A 22,926-nucleotide genomic window follows, 5' to 3' on the forward strand; every position below is an offset into this window, starting at 1 on the left:
CCAATCATCACCGCTGTGTTTCTCCCATATCCATGGCAGCTGTGTACAGTCTCACATCCCGACACAGACACAGTCCATCTGGGCAGGCTGGGAACAGAGAGGACTCAGCAAAAGATCAGCGTACTGTAATACATTAAATCATTCAGTTCTACTCCTGTTCTGACCTTTGATTACATTTGGCAGCTCTTATATCCTGTGCTGCATTGCTGACTTGATAGTGAAATGTAGGCAGGAGGAATTTTCCACTTTTAGTTGGGAGATAACATTTTTTAACTGTGTAATCAATTCTGAGAATTCTCTGAACTGAAGTACATAAAAAGTTAAAGATTTTGACACACCTTCTTATTCAAGTGTTTTTCTTTATTTCTTACTATTGTATACATTTTTAGAACAATACTGAAGACATCAAAACAAAGCTAACCAAAAAAGTGTTTAAAAAACAGAAATATCTTTCATATTTTAGTTTTTTTTTAAGTAGCCACCTTTTGCTTTATGAGAGCTTTGCACACTCTTGACATTCTCTCAACCAGCTTCATGAGGTAGTCAGTTCCCACATATGCTGAGCACGTGTTGGCTGCTTTTCTTTCACCGTGTGGTCCAACTCATCCCAAACCATCTCAATTAGGTTTAGGTCAGGTGATTGTGGAGGCCAGGTCAACTAATGCAGCACTCCATCACTATCCTTCATGGTCAAATAACCCTCATGTAGCCTGGAGGTGTGTTTTTGGTTATTGTCCTGAAAAATAAGTGTCGGCCCCACTAAGCAAAAACTTGACGGGATGGCGTGTCACCGCAGAATGCTGTGGTAGACATGCTGGTTAAGTGTGCCTTGAATTGCCAACAGTGTCACCAGCAAAGACTCGCCTCTATGTTTCATGATGGGAACCACACATGCAGATACCATTCGTTCACCTTGTCTGCAACTCACAAAAAGCACATAGGGTGGCATTTCAAATTTGGACTTAGACCAAACTCTTGTATTTCTTAGTCGAACCACCTCTCTTATTCTCATTGGTCTCCCTCAGTAGTGGTTTCTTTACGGCAATTCGACCATGAAGGTCTGCTTCACGCAGTCTCCTCCGAACAGTTGGTCTTGAGATGTGTAGCTGCTTGAACTCTGGGATCTGAGGTGGCGTTGATTTGCAATTTCTGAGGCACTACTATGTGGAACAGAGTGACACTGTGGAAATGCTTCATAAAAGTACAAAAGATGAGGTCTGTATTCGTGTGAAAAAAACGAGAGCCACTATTTTGAAATGGGCTTTTGTAAAGGCTCATTTGTCCGGTGAAGTCATAGCCAGACACAAGCTTGTTCTGTCTAGACAACCTGGACTCTTTCAAGACATTAAACACACACGTACTACTCCTCCTTCTGAGAAAGAGCTTGTTTAACTCTTCCTGTGAGCTCGCACACAGAATGTGGTCTTCACAACTGACTAACACATGACTGTAGACCTGGGAGCCTGAGGTGCAACAAAATGAGGCAGCTTCTCTTAACGAAGCACCACTTCTGGGTAACAAGAGTCAGGCTGCTCCACTTAAACACTGCATGTTTGTAAGTAAGCACTCAGTTGCTACTACGTGTGGCAAAACGAAGACACAGTAGCGTTCTGTAGAAAATACAAGAGGCAGCAACAGTACTCTAACCTGCAGCGTTTTTTCGAGTCTTCTCTGAAATATTACAGTAAAATGAATTCATGATATTAAGAAATAGATGACCAGGCATGAAAGGCAATAACTGAGAGGATATACGTGGCAACTGAAGGCTATCAGAGCTCTTGGTCCTCCAGAAATCTTTTTAGATTCATGTGGGGCTGTTGCTTCATCGTTTTGGTCCAGCAGATTTATGGCCCATCAACCTGAGATCTGCTTGAGTGTGCTGGCCACTGTTGTCATAATATGGGAGGAGTGTGGTTTGGCCTCAACTCCAACTCCTAAATTAAATAGCATTATTATCCTTTTTTGAGTGGCCTTTTAGCACCTTTTAGCCGCCTGCAAGATGGATGAATTGAACGTCTGGCACTCATATCAACCCATTAATGTCAGTGAATGCCATTTTTCCTTAAAGTCAGAGCAGAAAGTAATTAAATTGATCTATTTGTGTGCCTCAAGTGACATGTTGAGTTATAGCATCAATTCCAAATGCCAAAAATATGTACTTGTTATTGACGAAATTCAAGGATAAAACGTCCACACCATGTGCATTCTTATTATGTTTCCCTTCGGACAGAACCTGAACCTGTCTGTCATTTCTTAGCCTTCTTTTTATATCGTCTTTCCCGGGACGAGCTCTTAATTTATTGCTCCGGAGTATTGATCAGTCTGCCCAGCAGTCCAATAAGTACCTCTTGTTCCAGTTGAAGTATGCAACAGGAAAAAGAAGATGAAATCATCAGTCCTCTTTAATTTTTTTTGTCCATGTAGGGTCTTTATCTGTTTGTACGGTAAACTCAAGGACTGTAAAATTAGAATGTGACGGTGTTTGTGATTCTTCTGTGGCTGGCCTTACTCACTGCAGTGAATCATGTGTTCCAAGGAGTAGATCCTGCAAGCGCAGCTGGCTCTCTGTCAACCCCTCTTTCGCTCTCTCTCTCTCTCTCTGGCTCCAGGCCTGGTTACTGCCACAAGTCTGCAAGATGGAAGATTGGGTCTTATTGTCTAGGTGTCATTTCTGCTAATGGAAATCAACCAAGCTTTTGTGCACACTTTAACCATCACTCACCCCTTCCTCCTCCTAGGGGAACTCCCCCGCCCCAGCCTTACCCCCAGCAGATCGTGATTCTTAAATTATTATAAACATACAATTCACCAATTGTGTATGTCAGCAGAAAGTGACTTTAAAGCTTGCCTGATTGAAAAATATCATTGAAGTTTTTTTAGACTTTTCCTCTTGGCCTACTTGTCATAGGATTAATGAAAAAACATATCTGTATTTACCCCATCCACTCATCTCCCACTTCTATGTGCTCAGGCTAAATGATTCAGTACACAGGTCTAAAATACTGCAGGAATGTATGCAGTATTTTAGTAATGTAATGTACAGGAATGTATAAATTTAAATTTTCTCCCCTGATAATACATCCTAAACCATAAGTAATGTTTTTTATAGCCAAAATCTGTTTTTTGACTCACGCATTAGATCTATAAACCCCCTATAGATAATGATAATCATTTATGTTTATAAATCAACTGTGTCAGATCAGGTCCTGCTCAATAGATTAATAGTATTTATACTATGGATGAATTCCAGGCATTGGCAATTATGAGCAAGAATTACCAATCAAATTGGCATTGTAGTAAAATGCCACATGCTTCTGCAATGCCTCACAGAGAGACACAGTCCGACACACACTTGACGTATGTGTGTATTGGCCTCGTCACACAGCTCAGTGGGGACATCTGAATGTATAATAGGCTAAAAAAGCTCGGCAGCACGCCTGCAACTCACATGGCTGTATAAGGGCACAGGGATTGTGCTTCACTGCTACAGCGGAGGGAGAATGGAGGAGGAGAGAGGGCGAGCTCCCATCTGGTAGTTCTTAAAACTCCTGGAATGCTTTTGCTTTAGTTACACAAACCAAACAAGCTTTCTCACCAAGCCAAGACGTTCTCTCTCTCTCTCTGTGTGTGTGTCTCTCTCTCTCTCTCTCTCTCTCTCTGTCTCTCTCTCTCTCTCTCTCTCTCTCTCTCTCTCTCTCTCTCTGTCTCTCTCTCTCTGTCTCTCTCTCTCTGGCTCCTCTCTGTCTCTCTCTCTCTCTCTCTCTCTCTCTCTCTCTCTCTCTCTCTCTCTCTCTCTCTCTCTCTCTCTCTCTCTCTCTCCCTCCCTCTGCTCATGCTTTCTCAACATCTTCAGCAACCTCCTCAGTTACAGTCTGCAACACACCTTTCCAATCCTGCATCTTTAAAAAATTCTCTTTCATTTTGTATCAGAGTTCCGCACAAGACGGAGTGAAAATAATTAAATAAGGCTCTTAAATATCAACTTGCACCTTTTTAATTTATATGGAATCCTTGAGAAAACCAAATCCAGCTGAGGATCCAGATGTGTCTCCAGACTAACTCCATCTATTCTAGTCCTGACACATTCTGGCCGTCTCACTCCCCTACATCAGAACCATCCCAAGCCCATCTTAAAACATCACCGCTGCTGCTGAGTGATGGTTCCCTGGCCTCCAGGCCCGAGGGAGGGAGGGGGAAGAGTGGAGAGAGGCTGGGGAGAGAGGCAGCTCTGTTTTAGTCATTATATTCAGTGTGGTGTCTTACTGTCTGATTGGGATCTTGCACACAGCTCTTCCATGTACTCAGACACACAAAGTTTAATTGTGTTTGTTTATTTCATTTAATGTGTTTCAGTTTCTTCCAGTATTCATATTTTTGTATTTCTTGTGAACTCTGTACTGGTGCTGGAATACTTGTTGTATGAGTGTGTGAGGACTAGTTGGGGGAAGGAGGGTAAGATGGAGATGGAGGTTGTGTCTGCGTCGTCTCAGTTGGGGATTACAGTTAAAGCAAGATTTGTTGGGGCCTGAGAAAAAGGGATTTGCAATTTTCCACTGCTCGTGTGCGCAGCTGTCTACAATTCTCACCCATCTCCTCTGTGCCTTTTGCCTTTTCTTTGTCCCCTCTTTGATTTAAAGCTGCCTCAGCATCCCTCTATTCACTCGTAATTGAAACAATGCAAAATCTGGTGTGTTTTTAATGACTTTCTTGCATCAAATTCTTCCCAACTTGTTGTCTAGATTAGTTTACTGCTGTATGTTTCCAGCCAAAGTAATCCTAACGTGACATCAAATGAACTTTCCTTCTTTCTCTCACTCCAGATATCCGCCACCCAGAGGAGTTATCTCTGCTGCGTAAGCCGCGTGATCCCAAGAAGAAGAAGAAAAAGTTGGAGGAGGCAGAGGAGGATGATCTGGAGCTGGAGGGTCCGTTATTAACCCCTGGATCAGGTGAGCTGATGGATAGAAACTACTATATGGAGATCTAACAGTATTAATGAATATGTATAGCTCCAAAGCACTCGTTACAGTGTTTACCTGAAGAATTAAAGCTGAATCAAACCTTACAGTTAATTAAGGGAATCATGTTTCTTTAAATCATTTGTGCAAGTTCCGAGTTGAAAGAGAATGATTTCATACAAACTTACTATAATTCAGTTTTTAGGTTCAGACCTCATTTGAACTAATTATGGAGCAGCAGGTTGAATAACAGGTCCCAGTGAGTGTCTTCCATTCTGTTTGTGTGTCTGATTGTGCTTGTGGTTGTGAAAACCAGTAAGATAACTCCAGATTTGCTGCACCCTGCTTCTAGTGACCAAATATGAATATGTGAGTTTGAGGCCTGCATGGGATCTACAGCCCTGGCTTCCAGTTCCTTGGCAGGGAGGATGAAGAATGGTTGAGATTCCACACATAGTTGGTCACGCTGCCATTTTAAACCCAAACCAGGCTACACGACTGCAGTTATACTAGCCCTCCTCCCTCCTTCCGCCAGTGATGGGAGAGCTACAGCCATGTGAGCAGGGAGGAGCAGAACAAAACAGGCTGTGCTGCTGTCACAGAGTTAGCTCTAACCAAAACTGCTAACACCATGAGACAGGGTGAATGGGACGCATTGTGTGATTTGAGTCTCTCCTTCCCTGGCCTCTGGTCTGTCCGCTGCCTCTTAAGACTTTGCTTAATGTGCATGTATACACTCTAATGTGAGTGGAAAGAGTGCTCAACTGTCATTGTGAACTTGATAAACCACCTTGATTCTTGTAGCAGATTTAGCTGATTATACATTTTTGTGCTTCTATGTTTATATATAATGAGGTGCAGAAAACTCAAAAAGGCAATACTAGTTTGTGTTTATAAGCCCAGCACATGATCACACCCAAAATTGCATCATTTCTCCAAGGTTGTGCTACATGGATTCCTCTGGTATAGATACAATTTGTTCCCACTGGGCAACTATAGTTATACTATTAGGTGGTGCAAGAAATAGGTGGGGTTTCAACAGGAATGTGCAGAATCTGTTTACCGCTGTCACCACACACACTCCGTGTGTGTGTGTGTGTGTGTGTGTGTGTGTGTGTGTGTGTGTGTGTGTGTGTGTGTGTGTGTGTGTGTGTGTGTGTGTGTGTGTGTGTGTGTGTGTGTGTGTGTGTGTGTGTGTGTGTGTGTGTGTGTGTGTGTGTGTGTGTGTGTGTGTGTGTGTGTGTGTGTGTGTGTGTGTGTGTGTGTGTGTGTGTGTGTGTGTGTGTGTGTCCTGACATCCTCCCTATCAGATCACATGCTACAGTCACAGTAGGTTTCATGGCCAAGTTGTAAGGCGTTATTCTGTCCCTTGTGGGGAAGGGCTGGCCCCTCAGCCCAGGTCTCCTGATAGGAATCACAAGGCTTTGCAGAGAGGCAGCGATGCAATCAGACCCTCAACCAACTGCTCCTGTACACTCAGAGAGAAAGAGCAGGAGGAAGGGTCATTTTAACTCACCATGATCTGATTTTATTGCAGGAAGAAAATTATTTTATAATTCTATCTACCGATTATATTCTAATCATATTTTCTACCAATTTCTCCCAGCTAATTAGCTTCATAGCACCATTTTCTTTACCATTTTTGTAAGCTACTTTTGTAATAGACAATGCAGGTTAAATGTTGAATAAAGACATAAATGCTTTTATACATTTTCCCAAATACATATAGTATACATACAGTGAGGTCTGTCCTTGATCTCTAAGGTAGTAAGTAGTGCATGACCAATTATTTCCACTTGGAGATCCGCAATCTTTTTCCAAAACCTCCATCTTTAAATGTATCATTTAGGAAACTCTGTGTCCCCTGTTTGTCTGCACACTCATGTCAAGGGCCCCACAGAATTGGTCATTTTGGTAGAAAGCCATGTTACTAATCATCAGCTGTTGACTCAGTTGCGAGCCACGATCTCGGCCAGTCCATTGAGTCAGACTGGGCTGGCCACATCTTGAGGTAAACGTTGTATCTAATTATATTTCCTGTCGGCGTGGGGAATGACATACCTTGGACAGCCACTACTTGTATATTTGTGCTGCAGTTTATACATGTAGGGCTGGGTCACGTTGACCAACGCCTTTGCCTGGGTTTTCAATCAGTCATGCTGCGTTGAATGGGTGGATGGAAACGACAGAGTCTTGCTAGTCATGCCAGGGTGATCTCCCTCTGCAAGGAGGGTGAATTGAGTCATCCGGTCTGAGGCTAGTAGCTGGCAGTGCCCGTGGAAATGCCACGGATCTCCTCATTCTTGTATTCTCCTACTTTTTTTTTCTCTTTTTCTCTTCTGTTTCCTCCAGTCCTTGTAGAGTTTTCAGTGTCTTAAATCTGTCCACTTGATGTTTGTTCCCATTCCTCTGCTTTCCTTCCTTTCTTTCCCTTACTCTTTCTCTTTTCATCCTAGCCTCTGAGATAATATACATCGGACCTGTCAAAGGTAAGCTTTCCTCTTCCTCTGTCCTCTACTCTTTAGCACTGCTTCCTCACCCTGGCCTTCCCCCTCTTCCTCGCTACCCCCCCCCCCACAGAGTGTTGAGGTCACATGACATCTGTAACCTTTGGGACGAGCAGCCGAGTCACCTGACTGCTCTTCCAGGGGGAAGTCAGCTGATTCGGGTGGTCACATGATAAAGGCTTTGCCTTCCATTAGAATGTAGCTCAAAGCTCACTCTTTCTTACAGCAACCCAAGGCCTGCTCACTGTACCTGCTGATTGTTTTGCAGGATAACTGATCACTGTTTAGCCCTTGAAAGTTCTGCTTGATAAAATGGCAGGCTGTTAGAGAGATGATCTGATTTAGTTTTTGCTATATTGTTGTTGTAGTAGTTCAAACACCAGACCCTCTTAGCTACATGCCTCAGCCATTAGCCCACACAGAAGGTGTGTAAAAAAGATCACATCCACAAGAGGCACCTTCATTTATTGACAACCCTGTCATGGTTTACATCCAGTCTTAACAGCCTGTGGTGGTCCAGCTCGCCCCATTTATGAATCCCCAGTGTGGGAGCATTAGGGAGTCGAGGCATGTTAACATTCTTTGTGTCTTTTCAGCTGTATTGTAGAGTCAGTAAACAGGATGGAGGAGGCCAGTAGTGTTTTTAAGGGGCTGCCAACTTTCTCATTCCTTATACATGGTCTCTCTAGATACCTCAGATTCCTCAAGAGACCCAATGGGAGATGGGAGTACTCTTCCTGACCCAATGAACTCTTTAGGGGAAAACAGCGAAGGAACCATTGAATAACACCCTCCTCCACAAGGGATGGGTGGCCATAGTGTGCACCCTATTCTCATGACCTCAGCTCGCAAACACAAACATTACACGTGCACACTCACAAACACAAATCAAGCCCACTTCCTGGTTACAGAGGGGATTTAGTGGTTTAGTCAGTGTTGCTTCTTGACCTAAGCCCTACAGAGGGAAAGAGGGAATGGAGTGGTATGGGGCCAGAAATACTCAGCAAGGCCAGCCAACAGGAAATGCAAACAACGTTGCTTTGGTGGCTTGCTTATGTTGGCAACCAAAATCCAGTATAAATTGAAAAACAAACGGAAAAACAAAGGTATAAATATACAAATACTGTATATCCACTTTTTTATTAAAAAAAAAAACGTAAATTATTTAATTCAAAAAAAAGTTGAATCCTCCCATATCGTTGTGCTCCCTGTCTCCTCTCTGTGGCGAGTTGTGCAGTAGTTTGCTGTGTGTGGTGCATTCCTGCAGGTTTTTTGACTGTGAGTAAATGGGCGACCCTGATCATGTTGTGCATCATCTGCATGCTGATCCACATCAATCCCGCCATCAGCAGGAGGACGTTGTTAAGGCCGCTCATCTGCAATAAGTGCAGGCTGGTAGTCACATGGTGTTGTTGACCGCTAGCTGGCCTGGCTAGGCTGCAAGTGTGTGTGCTTTTTGAAAAGTGTTCACCCTTTTTGCCCTGATGCTTTATTTTGACGAAGCATTTGTGTATGTGCACTTTTGTGTTTGTATAAAGTAACACAAAGATGAAAATGTAAAAATCATGTATATTTAATTCATTTGTTCTAGGTAGATTTTTCTTGTTTGACTGCAAGAGCCTAACTGATGACTTTGTGCTTTCAGGGAGCATCTACTCCAGTCCAGGATTATACAGTAAGACTATGACCCCCACCTATGACTCCAGGGATGGCAGCCCGCTGTCACCCACCTCTGCCTGGTTTGGGGACAGCCCTCTCTCTGAGGGCAATCCCAGCATCCTCGCTGTCAGCCAGCCAATCTCCTCACCAGACATCCTGGCCAAACTCTACAAGCCCCAGTCCCTTCTGGACAAAGCCAAAATCAACCAGGGGTGAGATGAACTTTGCTTAGTGGTTTGGTGGTTTGGTTACACTGTCAGAAATGCTGTGGTGGATTGCAGAATATTTCAGGGCTGTGGTGCTGATCAAAACAGTTCCTGCAGAGAGATTGTTTCAGAAGACATGATTTTCAATTTCGGTGCAGGTGGTTGGACTCGTCCAGGTCTCTGATGGAGCAGGATGTTAAGGAGAATGAGGTGCTGCTGCTGAGGTTTAAATACCACAGTTTCTTTGACCTCAACCCTAAGGTATGTCCTGCAGACAAATCAGTGTATCAGCAACTTTATCCTCCAGAGTCTATGGGGACATTTGTTGAGGACATGTTGTGCTAGATGTCTCTGCATCATCCTATCTAAAGGACAGTGTGTGTATGTGTTTACTCACTGTTTGTTTGTATGTGTGTTAACTGCTATGACCAACCTCTCCACAGTATGATGCCATCCGAGTGAACCAGCTCTATGAACAGTCCAAGTGGGCCATCCTGCTGGAGGAAATTGAGTGCACGGAGGAGGAAATGATGATGTTTGCTGCCCTGCAGGTCAGGAGACTGTGTGTGTCTGTGTGTTTGTGTTGTGTGTGTGTGTGTGTCTGATCTTAATTTTCCTGTTTCAGCATTGCTTTGTCAGGGTCTGAAACTTGAAGACCTGCAGTCTTCTTTTCATTGGGCTATGGGCACAATGCCTTCTCAACCGCAAGCTAATGAATTGGATGGGCTTCCAGCCCAGATCTGAGCCATATGGAGGCCAGTTCTGCAGCACCATGCATACTGAAACCTGGCTATTGTACATTGTTGCAGAATGAGTTTATTAGGGCATTATCACACATATTCCCACTTGGCTTCTCAATATGCTTCAATACAGTATGTATCAGTTCACTCTATTTCTGACTCATAGTCTACATACAAATAGTGAGTCATTAGGCTTTTGAACATAAAAATCCCTTATGAATAATGAATTATAATTTACTTTAAAGACATAAATGCCATTACCTCACTAAGTGAAAAAGAGCATAAGTGTCTGGAAACAAAGCTTCAAGAAAAACACTGACCTTGTGAGTCGTGACAAAGAAATTAGAAATAATAGGTAATGTTGGATAATGTATGTATGATAGAAATATGATATCATACATTTCATAAATGTTCTTTTTGACATAGTGTAACTCATTGATCCCCCACTATATTCTTCCAACCCTAAATTCCATCAGTAATACCAAAGGATTTTTTTAGGGCTGCAACCAATGATTTTCTTCCCCCTTGATCACATCTTCAAATGTCTTGTTTCGTCTGACCAACAGTCCAAAATCCAAAGATAAAATCAGCCTTATATCCTGTATGACAAAGAAAAGCATAACATCCTTGTATTTTAAAAAAAGAAGCTAATTTTTGGAATTTTAGCTTAATTCAATTATCAAAATAGCTGCAGTGATGTGATCCTATATTATGTAACATTACTGTATATTGTGTTACGTTACGTTTGAGAAGACGGAGAGAAGTAGGTGAACAGTGGAACTGATATACAGTTATATGTGAGCACCTTTTGCCCCTTCAGGTTGCCCCCTAAGTAGTCTTGGGGTAGTTCTCCTGCTATTTCTGACCCTCATAAACTGTGGGTGCCAAGACCTGAGGATGCCACCCTGTCCTCACCCCCGGGGTAATTATAGAGCATCTCGGGCCACAGGGACCCAGTGCTTCAGCCCCAGACCACCCACCCCAGCAAGACAACGTCTCGTAGACCTGCTCGCATTCCTCTAAAAGCCTGCTTACACTCTGACGTGTTATGTGTGTTTCATCACACCGGTTATAATTACACTAAACTAGTTTCTTGTTGCTCTTCCTGGAGAGCAGGTGTTTAGGTGGGTGTTTAGACTGGTGGCTACTCTGTCACTACCTGTCTGTTAGCACTTTGGTAGCTACTACTGTGTTTCTGCAGGGTAGTATGAGCTCAGGATTTTGGCTAAGGTTTCAGTGGTGGGTTGAGCTTGACTGCGGGTTGTTAGCTTAAGAGAGTTGATACTAAGGTCTAAATAAAGAGCAATGATTATCCACATCCAGTATGCTGCTGGCTACTGTCAGCATGTTATCACCTGGGCATTTCTCTTTGGCAGTACACAAAAATGAGGCAATCAGGAGTCTAAAATAGTAACTGACTGAATAGTCATAGACTTGGGGGCACAGGTTGTACTTTGTACCCCGGCAGATAAACACATTCACTCATCTGCTCAGGCACACAAACAGGAAACAAAACCCCCAGTGTAACAACAGCTAAAGGACTGTCAGAGTGGAAGAGGCGAACGAATGGAGTGTCGTGGAGAGCCCTTTGTCCCACATTCTGTAACCTTAGCCGGCAAAAGCCTCGCATATCTCTCTCAAACTCTGCCTCTGTATCTCTCACTCTCTCGACAGCTGTTCATTCATATATTGGTGGAGGGGTTGGTGATTGGTTGACATTATAAATACCGTTTGTCAACAGGTTGTATTTAGTGTCTGTGACTCATGCTAAGAGGAAACCATGGTCGGGTTTCCTTTACGAATTGGTTCTTCCATTGTTACAATAATGCACAGTCTCTCATCCCACCCTATTGGCTCAGTCTCACATAGGTTCTCTGTAAAAACTGTTTTATAGCTTGTTACAGTTCATAACTTGTATGCCCAGACCATGCCCCTTATTTCTCCCTGTGAATCATCATCACCCATCCCTTCACACTGTCGTCATCTTAAAAGTAGCGGTGATGCTTCAATGATAAAGTCACTGTTCCATCACTGGTGAACTCAATGATTCTTATTGGCAGCACTTGCCTACATAGATGCCAGCGAGTCTTAAAGAGTTTATATGGCAATTATCACAGACTGATACACTTTTATAAGACAAATTTGGAGTGCTTATTCACTGGTAGCACACATAGTAGGAAACTTTATAGAAAATCAGCAAAACTGTTGACCAGGGTGTTGGAAAGGTTAGCAATTGCTAGCAAAATCTCTTACCTACTATTGTCAAGTCAATCCTTGACACTGGTAGTTTTTCATCAAGAAGGTACACTGTGATGTTTCCAGATTTCTCACTTTGGAAAGATACAGTTCAGATATTAAGTCTGTAAATATCATTGAATCTCAAAATGGGAATTATTTAAAAATCCCTGTTGTAATACAGCAAATGAAGTGCTGAAAGATCGCTAATTAAAACTATCCTAACTGTGGTATCTCTTTCTCTTCCTCAGTACCACATCAACAAACTGTCAATCATGTCTTCAGACAACCACATGAATAACAGTGAGAAGGAGGTGGATGAGGTGGATGCAGCCCTATCAGACCTGGAGATTACTTTGGAGGGAGGGAAGACATCCAAGACACTGGTATGACAACACTGCTATACTGTAATATATCTTTGCACTTACCACAGAGATACTCCCTTCATTGTGTGAATGTATTTTCTCAATTATACCAGCTGTGGTTTTGGTCCTTTGTTTCTCTGTTCTGATGAAGTCTCCTTTCATCAGCTGTTCTAAACAGCAGCAGTAACTTTCATACAGTAGACACTGTATACTGACGCACAAAGAAATTTCACACAGTTATTTAAGGCCTGCTGTTTCTGACAAAGAGCTGGTGGTGTGAGATATTTGACACTCAAACAAACCCAACCAAAGGCTGCATTTGGTGAGGCTGAATATATATGTGTCCATTGTTACACCAGCCCCACCTTGAAAAGTTGTGAAGTTTATACAGCTTATCACAGGAAATAGAGCTTTGAGATATTACATGAGTCAATGACCAATGACATTGGAAATGTGCAAAGTTGAGCCTGAGGTCATTGTTTTGGTTATGTTTAACCAATGTTTCCTGTTAAAGTATTCTAGGCTTGTACTAACAATGTTTGCGTTTTGCCCTTCCTCGCAGGGTGACATCACATCTATTCCTGAGCTAGCGGATTATGTCAAAGTCTTCAAGTAAGTTCATATCCAAAGCTGCCTGACATGGTCATTCAACTGCACGTGAGTGCGTGCAAAGGTTGTTGTTGTCCAAAAAGATGTTGATCCCATCAAAGAACCAGGAAATAACGTTTTCTGGCTAAGTGAGAAAGCTGTTGCCTGTTTTGTATCAGTGTAAAAGTCTGGATTGTTTGCCAGAGGACATCAGCAGGCTGAGCTTTCAGTTTAGCTTTGATTACAGTTGGACCAAGCATATTTTAAGCCATATTCATTTTTGGCTCTGAGCCTTTGCTGACAGGCAGGTGGTCCCTGGGGTGGTTGTCTCATAAAATGTATGAAACCATGGGGGAGCATGGGTAGGGGTATGATATCAAGAGGCATTTCCTCTTTAATGGTTTTCCAGTAATGTTCACATCCAGTGTTGGCTCCTCTCCTGTTCACCTCGCTGACTTTGCACTTGCAAAGTTCTCCCTAATCCTCTCTCTCTTTCTCTTTTTCTTTGTACTCACTTATGATCTAACCCTCCTCCGCTCTTACTCTTGACCACTAATAAAGAAAATGGGTGTTTTTTTTTCCATCTGACATGTCTGTTATATATTTTGCAGACCCAAGAAACTGACGCTGAAGGGCTATAAGCAGTACTGGTGCACATTCAAAGATATCACAATTTCCTGTTACAAGAGTAAAGAGGAGTCACATGGGACACCTGCTCACCAAATGAATCTCAGAGGTGCAAACACACAAAAAGTGTCATTGCATGCACATATAAGAATATTTTATGTTGTTTTCTTCCTTGTTGGGGTGTGTCAAGCCTGGCTCTCACCTTTGACCTCCTCCTCCACTCTGCTTTGTGGTTTCCATGTGTAGGCTGTGAGGTAACTCCAGATGTTAACATCTCTGGTCAGAAATTCAACATCAAGTTGCTAATCCCTGTTGCCGACGGGATGAATGAGATCTGGCTTCGATGTGACACGGTAAGATTAAAGTTAAATACACCACTCGTATTAATGGAATGGCTATATCAAATATCTTTATAGGTATTTAATTATACATGTTTGACTTTTTCTTGCTCCAGGAGAAACAGTACGCTCACTGGATGGCTGCATGCCGCTTGGCCTCTAAAGGGAAGACCATGGCCGACAGCTCGTACAACTTGGAGGTCCAGAACATTCTGTCCTTCCTCAAGATGCAGCACATGAACCCCGACCCTCAGTTCATTGAACCTATCACCACCGATATCAACCCAGAATGCCTGGTGTCCCGCGCTATTTGAAGAAGTACAAGAACAAGCAGGTAAGCCATGCAGGACAGAGGCCGCTCACGTTCCTTTATGGAGCTTTAACATATAACCTCTGAATGCACAGTAGGGTCTATTCACAGCAACTTGGAAAGTAAAGTGTGTGCTTACAAAGAGACAGAAAGAAGAAGGTAACTGTCTGTTCTAATATGTATTTTGTGGGAGCTTGTTTACTTGTTTGATGAGTTAGATTGCAGCAGCGTCTGATGCTTCCCAGATGGGCGCCTCCTGGCATCAGGATTGTCTTGCATTGGAATGTAGCCTCCCTCTACTCCCCCTCCTTTACTTTTTCCTCCTCCTCCCTCCACTCCTTCTCCCTGCCCCCTTCTGTACAAGGGGAAACCAGGACAGCGGACATCCAAACTACTCATCATGCTTACAGTAGAGCCGCTCATATCAGACTGTAACAGATACTTTAACTTTAACTCTCAGTCTTTGTGCTTGGAGACAAAAGGACTTAAAAGGTAGATATCTTGTCCACTGGACTTGTTGGTTCTAAACACAACATTAAGGGCTTGTCACAGCTGAGCGACTGTAGCAAGCCACCAACAGACATCTTAATAACCAGGTGTAACATTTAAGCCCTAAGAACGAATTAATCTGAAGGAAAATACTCCAGTGTGCCCAGAGGATTTGCATGTAAGCAATAGGCTGGTGTGTGTGTACTCTGGAACAGCTGAGTACACGGCATCCATAGCCGTGTTAGTTGGGGTTTGGGATGGGAGGGAGGACGGTGGACTGCCTCCCATAGCTTACTCACCCAATCTGGTTTTGTTTACTGTAGTAGAAAAGTGGAATGTTGCTAGAGGGTTGGAGGGTGGTTGGGAGGGCGTTGGTACTGGAAGTGATTACTCAGAAATGACCTGAAATATACTGGACGTCCAGAGAGAGACGTGGTCAGAGAAGAAAAAGTAGAAGTGTGAGAATGGATGTGAAACCTGAAATGATGGAAGAGATAGACAGAGGCGTGTCTCCCATATTCAGCTATTGAGATGGAAGTTCATCTATTATTGGAAGAGAAATTGTCTGATTTGTCTGACTCATGAGAAAGATGGTTCAAGTTCTGTAAATGGTTGTCAACATTACTTGACTACAGTGCTTTGTCTCTTTAGTACCCATTTCATTCAGGAAATGTGCTTATGACTCAGTCTTTTTGTCTCTGCTCAGAAACTCAGGTCTACAGTTGTAGCACCACACACTGCACTGTTAAAAGTATGAATTACCAGAATTACAACACTACCTAATTCAAGTTTCCCTTCTCTCTCTCTGTGTGTGTCTCAGTTTCTCCCTTTTTATGACTGGTCAGGAAAAAAAATCCTTTGAATATAAATGGGGTTAATAAACAAAAGAACATCTTGTGGTCAGACAGGCCAATCAGTTAGTTTTAAGGGTTTCTTTCAAGGGTTCCTTCATTGCCTATTCTGAAAACTAACATAATTCTGAGGTTTTCTGTACATACTATAGTACGCTCAAGGATTGCTGTGCTGGATTTGAGCAGCTCCTCATTTTAACCAACATGAAACAGTAATTATTTTTGCTGGAAGTGGAAAAACTACAAATCCTACCAACGAGTATCAAAACCGCATTGGAGCTGCCTGAAAATATTTGGTTAAAATGATAAGCTGCTCAAATGTCAGTGTCCACTGACACATTTCCCTTCCAAAATGGACAGAAAACTTTAAGTCTTTAAATAACGACTAATGAAAGGAACCCTTTGTGGTGAAATACATTAACTGGCCGAGACGAGGGGAGCAGATTCCAGCTTGAATTTAGGATTTAAAGGGGTATTAGCTCGGCGGGGTGTGTGCCTGTCCATTGGTTCTGTGGTTCTTCCTGGCGTCGCTCCAGTCACACTCACAAGCCCGCTCCTGATAGGGGGTATCCCCAGGCACAACATGAAAGAGAAGTCGAATATGTACAGTATATGTGTATGTGCTCACACTCGCCACACGTGTACTCATGTAGTGGGTGTTCGGTGTCAGGAAATGAGCCGTGCCTGGGAACGTTGCGCGGGAAAAGCCCCTTTGCTCAGTCATAAGCGGGCCCACCCTCCACCCCCCTGTAAACTGGACTTCCTGTTGCCAGACTGATCCGAGGAGACTTCCGTGCCGCAGCTCCCAGCGGATACACACACAGAGGAATTTTTAGATTACTCGGAGCAGAACTTCTGACCAAACCTATACATTTACATAAGAGGAAACACGATAAACACATGATAATAGACTCCTGGGGGTTGGGGACATGGCACTCCTACATATTGGTGCTGCCACAGTGTGACACTTGATACACATCGCCATCTTGTGGATAGAAGAGAAGTTACAGAGAATTCCTGTAAATACTTAGCAGACTAAGCATTATCTAGAGATGAAAAATATCTAATTCTGCATGACCCCTCAGCCCCTCTCCCTGCTTTGCTTCTTTTATTACAATTATGGCCTCCTGCTTTGTTGTTTTGGATCTTTCCTCCCTCAACATTGATCTTACTTGCTTGTTCACTTTGTCCAATCTCCCCTTCTCTCCTCTCCCCTCGTATGCATCTCATTCATTCCTCTGTGTCCATCTCCCTCCCCACCTCCCCCTCTTCAGCCAAGCTTTATCAGGGATATGGTAAGTTAAAGCTGTGTGTCCACTGGGTGCCTTTATGCCTTTTTTAGATATGTGCATGACTGTAAACTCTGATCTCTTCATGTGTCTGGATTACCTCACATAACAGTAAATAGATGTGTGATGTATTGTTGTCTGATAGTCGTAGTAGAATAGATCGTTTTAGTTTGTCCTTAGCTCTAACATTTTCTCAAGGGACCGTAAGACAAGCAAAAAACACAAAATAATGGAGCATCTTTGTTGTGTGTATTATTAAAATAAATCCTTTAAATTACAATGAGATATTCAGTAAAGTGAATGGGCCATGTAGGTGTTTTTGCTTGTTTTAACCCATTTAACACCAATCTGTTTAACTTATCTGCCAATCATTATCAACGCCAAGTTTGGTGAATGCTTTAATGTGTTTTTGAATATGTGTTTTACTTCTCTCATAGCTACTGATTTCAGCTTAATGTCTGTATCAATCTATGAAAAGCAGAGCAACTTACGTGGTAATTAATCCATCACAGTGAAAATGATGTTATTGTATTGTTATACAGTTGATTGAGGACTGCTGAAGCTCTTTCATGGCTACAGAGAAGCTGCAGCATACAAGACTTGACTTACTAAACATGCAGAAATGATCAACTACATGGATTAAATTCTGATCTCCTCTAACTGGGTTGGCAAGATAAAAAAAGCAACATGGAAGTACCTGTGATGGATTACTTTTTTAAGAAAGTTCCAAGTAGCTGTGGTAATAATGTTGGCTGATTTTTCATACTGCACTCAAATAAACTGACCAACCTGGAAGAAAACTGCATTCATAAATAAGAAACGCTTTAGAAAACAGACAGTAGTAAGTAAGTATCCAGACAGAGATGACAGCCTCCTCTTCTTAGACAGCAGATGTCTCTGTTGCTCACCTCATCCGGTTGAATTAGTCGATCAAATCTTTTCTTGTGGCCCAAAAGTGGATTTCAGTACAGGAGGGAAATAAACACATACATGCTTACTTGCACAGGTTGGAAGCTTCCCTTGGCTCATTAATCTTAGTCTAGCTCCTCAGTTTGCTCATAGGATCATATTTGTTTGTCTGTTTTGCAGCTTTGTGAAATAGACTAATCCTGAGATATCTCTCTGGCTATTGGCTGACTCTGTGTGCCCTGTGGGCTTTATGGAGCTGGCCACAGCTTGTTTACGCATTGGGTGTGTTTGGATCTGGGCAGTTTGAGCGTGGTGATGGGATACATTTGTTTATGGTGGGACATTTAGTGTTAAGTCATGGGACCATATTGGAAAGTGATATGTGTTAATGTGTGCTTGTTTATTTGCCAGATTTCAGCCCGGATCCTTGAAGCCCACCAGAACGTGGCCCAGATGAGTCTCATTGAGGCCAAAATGCGCTTCATCCAGGCGTGGCAGTCCCTGCCGGAGTTTGGAATCACTCATTTCCTCGCCAAGTAAGTTTGGTCACAGATAACTGAAGTTCTGTAAATCTCTGATGTGTGTTAAGACTTACAGTGCATTCAGAAAGTATTCACCCCTCTACTTTTTTCACATTTAATGTTGGTCTTATGCTGAAATCATTTAAATTCATTTTTCCCTCATCAATCTACATTCAATACCCCATGACAAAATGAAAACATCATTTTCAAAACTTTTGCAAATGTTTTGTATAAAAGGAAAAAGTGATATATCACATTAGCATAATTGTTGTTTCTGCACCTTGATTGGAGTCCACCTGTGGTAAATATAATTGTTTGGGCATGATTTGGAAAGACACACACACCTTTCTATATAAGGTCTCACAGCTGCCAGTGCATATCAGAGCAAAAACTAAGCCATGAGGTTGAAGGGACCTGCCTGCAGAGCTCAGAGACAGGGTTGTGTCAAGGCACAGATCTGGGAAAGGCTACAAAAACATTTCTGCTGCGTTGAAGGTTTGCAAGAGCACAGTGGCTTCTATCATTCTTACATGGAAGAAGTTTGGAACAACCAGGGTTCTTCCTAGAGCTGGCCGCCACCAAACTGAGCAATTGAGGGAGAATGCCTTATATTAGTAAGAGAGGTGACCAAGAACCGAATGGTCACTCTAGCAGAGCTCCATAGAACCTGTATGGAGGTGAGAGAAACTTCCAGAGCAACCATCACTGCAACACTCCACCAATCTGGGCTTTATGGCAGCGTGAGCAAACATAAACTTCTCCTCAGTGAAACACACAGGAAAGCCCTCTTGGAGTTTACAATAAAAAGCCCTTAAAGGACTCTCAGACTATGAGAAACAAAAATCTCTACTCTGATGAGCGCTAGATTGAACTATTTGGCCTAAATTCTAAGCATCATGTCTAGAGGAAAGCAGGCACCGCTCATCACCTGCTCAAAACCAATCCAACGGTGAAGCACAGTGGTGGCAGCATCATGCTGTGAGGGTGTTATTCAGCAGCAGAGACAAGACTCAATTGCACATCTCTGGAGACACCAATGGACCCCATCCAACCTGACAGAGCTTTACTGAGTGAAGGGTCAGAATGTCAATTTGATTTCAGTTTTTTTGTTTTATAAATTTGCAAACATTTTTAAAATCCTGTTTTCACTTTGTCATTATGGGGTATTGAGCATAAAAAATATAAAAATGGGTCTGAATACTTTCTGGATGCACCGTATCTCCATCACCCGCTCTCTAAGTTCTATGTGCTGACAGGGAGTCATTTTACCATTCGATCCACACACAGTCATTTCATCTCACAGTGGATTCTACTGTTCTTCTCTGCAGGTTCCAGGGAGTAAAGCGAGAGGAACTGATGGGTATCACTTACAACCGTTTGATCCGGATGGACCCCAACGCTGGAGACGCTATCAAAACCTGGCGTTTCAGCAACATGAAGCAGTGGAATGTCAACTGGGAGATCAAGATGGTAGGGAACGTATAGAATTCAGCAGTTTCACAGTTTTCTATTTTTTGGAAAATGACTATTTATTACAGTTAATTTGCTTCCCTGATATGAACAGAAACAATCCAAAGTCGGTTATTAATATCTACAGTTCAAGCAAACTCTTCCACATAACTGGAAGTCAATTGATCAGACTTTACTTACAATATTACTGCTTAATGAATATTTGGTAGCGTTACAAAAAGCCCTTACAGTTAATTGATTTTTTTTCTTCAGTCTTGTACTGAATACATTTGCCAGAGTTACTTTTGACATGATGACTGATGTGCTCTGTGTGCTTAGGTGACCGTGGAATTTGCAGACGAGCCCAGTCTGTCGTTCGTCTGTGCCGAGGTCGACTGTAAAGTGGTCCACGAATTCATTGGTGGCTACATCTTCCTGTCCACACGTGCCAAGGACCAGAACGAGTCTCTAGACGAGGAGATGTTCTATAAGCTGACCAGCGGCTGGGTGTGAGCTGCCTCAAACCAACAGGGGTCAGTGAATGCAGGCCAGGGGCCAGGAGGGGAGTGTCAGGGAGGTGCAGTGGGAGGGGGGGGGGGGGGGGCTGGAACCACATTGTAGGTATGGGTTTATTTTATTGTACTATTTTCTCAGTCTTTTTAATTGTTTGGAGCTGTGCTGAAGAATCCAGAGCAGCACCACTGTTGCCATGGCTGACACCGTTTTTTATTGTTTTGGGTTTATTGCATTAACGCTGACAAAGTCATTTGTTAAAATACTAATATTCTGGTGAATGCAGTCCAGAAGAACTTTGAACCTAAACTCCTGTGGTTGAGCAGAAGCCTTACACAAACTTGAACCAGGAAGCTTGCCTGTTTTTTTCCCCCTGCAAACCGCCTGCCTCCTCTCCTCCTGGACTGATGGCCATCAACTTAACGTCCATGACAACCCTTTAAAACACCAGATTTAATCCCAAAGATCTTTTTTCCCCCCTCTATTCCTCTCTATCGCTGTTTTTTTCTCTCTTCTAGAACTGGACTGAAAGAGCTGGCATTAAATTGTCAGCTAAAACATTTTGTGATTATAGTGCCACAGATACCTGCAGTTTTATCAAATTATTTATCTGAAAAGGTGGACGTCATCAGAGTCCAGTCAAAAGGGTATCTTGTATAAACAATTGTGGTGGCTGATTGCAGCACTGTGTGTCCATCCTATCCACTCTATGAAGGGTTTAATCTTTTTGAAGTCACATGTTAGCACTTCGACAGTATACAGTCCTGTTTATGAAATAAGCTGTTGTTAAATTTGCTTTTGTTGTCCGTCTTGTTTGCTGTGTTTCATCAGAGCTTGTCCACAGTAGTTGTTATTCGAGTCTCATCATGTCCTAGTCTGTCCATTGAATTGTCTCTTCTCTTTTGAAAATTGCATTAGCTGACAAGTTGGACTTTGAGAGTCTAAGTTTTGCTTTGATGGAAGAAAATGGTGAGCTTGAGCTAAGGAAACGCACTACAGTTCAGTGCTCTGGATGAGTGTCCTGTGAGTTTGAAAATCTGATTTCCAACTGACCTAAATGTCTTTGCTGCAAAAATGTCCATCCCACCAAAAATGTAGTGTAGTATTCAGTCTGTCTAGTGTTCCTGAAAACAAGATTTATTTCTTTTAAAAAGCTTTTGGTTGTGGGTACGTTGAACTAAGATACTTCCTAATGTCACAATGTATCGTAAAGACAAGTTTTGGAAAAGGTTTGTGTATTTAAGATGTTTCGTCCCATTGGCAGATTTTTACTCTTGGTTTTAAAAAATATATATTTAAAGACTTAACTAAATGACTTTTCAAGAAGTCCATTTATTGTTTCCAAATTTAAGACAGTCCACTGCTAAGAGGAGGGATTTTCATCTTCTGATCTGGAAATGCATTTAAAAATCATGTGCCAAAGTGCATTAATATTCTCAAACACGCCTGTTGTAAGTTGCCAGATCTCTACAGTATATTTGGAATTGCATCCAGGGATTTGAAACTCCTCACATCTCTTTGCTTAGTGCATGTACACTACATAACAGGGGGGATACTAGTACTTTACTTTATTGCCATTCTGTTTCTCACACCATATAGTATTAGTATTATTGTTATTATTATTATTATTATTATTATTATTGTTATTATTATCATCATCATTTTTATCATTACACACCAGCAAAAGGTCACAGAGTTTGAAGAATGAATATGCAAACTTTTTTTTCCCCCTCTGTCCTCAGTATGAAGGATCAGGAAATGAAGTATTATTTTTTGTAACTAATGTAAAAACACAGGTTTTATAGAATTGTACAGTTTTTTTTTGCTTTTTGGGGGTTCGGAATTTTTTTTTTTTTTTTCCTTTTTTCAGAAAAGGGGGGGAAGCCATCTGTCAACATGTGTAGTATTCAGAATTGTGCCTGCTTATGTTGTCTTACTGAGTTTTCAGATGAAGATAAATATGAATATATATGAAGATAACACTAGTCTCAAACTCCAGGTTTGATTAATATGTTTGTCGAGTACATATTATTTTTTTTTTCTTAAAAAAAATAATAAAATACAGATACATATGCCTTTTCAATGTGCTGCTTTTTTCTTTCATTTCAGCTTTGTTTTATTAATTTTTTTTCTTCTATTCAGCCATTTGTGGCTGATTATGTCCATTTGCAGCCCCGAGTAACATTTTTAGCTCATTCTTTGAACCGGCAGTGATACTCTATATGCGTTTTTGCTGCAAATTGAATTTCCTCAGCGCCTTTTTAAAATACTTCACTTACTTCGTCTGGTTTTGTCACAACTGAAGTATTTCATTTAATAATGTCCATATGAAGGAAGCCTCCTCCCCCTTGCCCCCCAGATTGTTTAAACTC

General features: G+C 42.1%; 1 protein-coding gene across 1 annotated transcript in view; it reads left to right on the plus strand.

Moving 5' to 3' along the window:
- The window catches only part of fermt2 (FERM domain containing kindlin 2), a 37,239-nt gene extending 16,618 nt beyond the window's left edge, over positions 1-20,621 (plus strand). The window contains 13 exon segments of the mRNA XM_062439899.1: positions 4,821-4,949; positions 9,111-9,336; positions 9,489-9,591; positions 9,774-9,881; positions 12,557-12,691; positions 13,233-13,282; positions 13,870-13,994; positions 14,132-14,238; positions 14,340-14,520; positions 14,523-14,557; positions 18,483-18,607; positions 19,921-20,062; positions 20,381-20,621. Coding sequence (XP_062295883.1) covers positions 4,821-4,949; positions 9,111-9,336; positions 9,489-9,591; positions 9,774-9,881; positions 12,557-12,691; positions 13,233-13,282; positions 13,870-13,994; positions 14,132-14,238; positions 14,340-14,520; positions 14,523-14,557; positions 18,483-18,607; positions 19,921-20,062; positions 20,381-20,554 — 1,640 coding nt within the window. The 3' untranslated portion in view covers positions 20,555-20,621.
- Positions 20,622-22,926: the final 2,305 nt, after the last annotated feature.

The sequence above is a fragment of the Scomber scombrus genome, chromosome 19 (assembly GCF_963691925.1).
Source record: "Scomber scombrus chromosome 19, fScoSco1.1, whole genome shotgun sequence".
In the NCBI taxonomy this organism is placed as follows: Eukaryota; Metazoa; Chordata; class Actinopteri; order Scombriformes; family Scombridae; genus Scomber; species Scomber scombrus.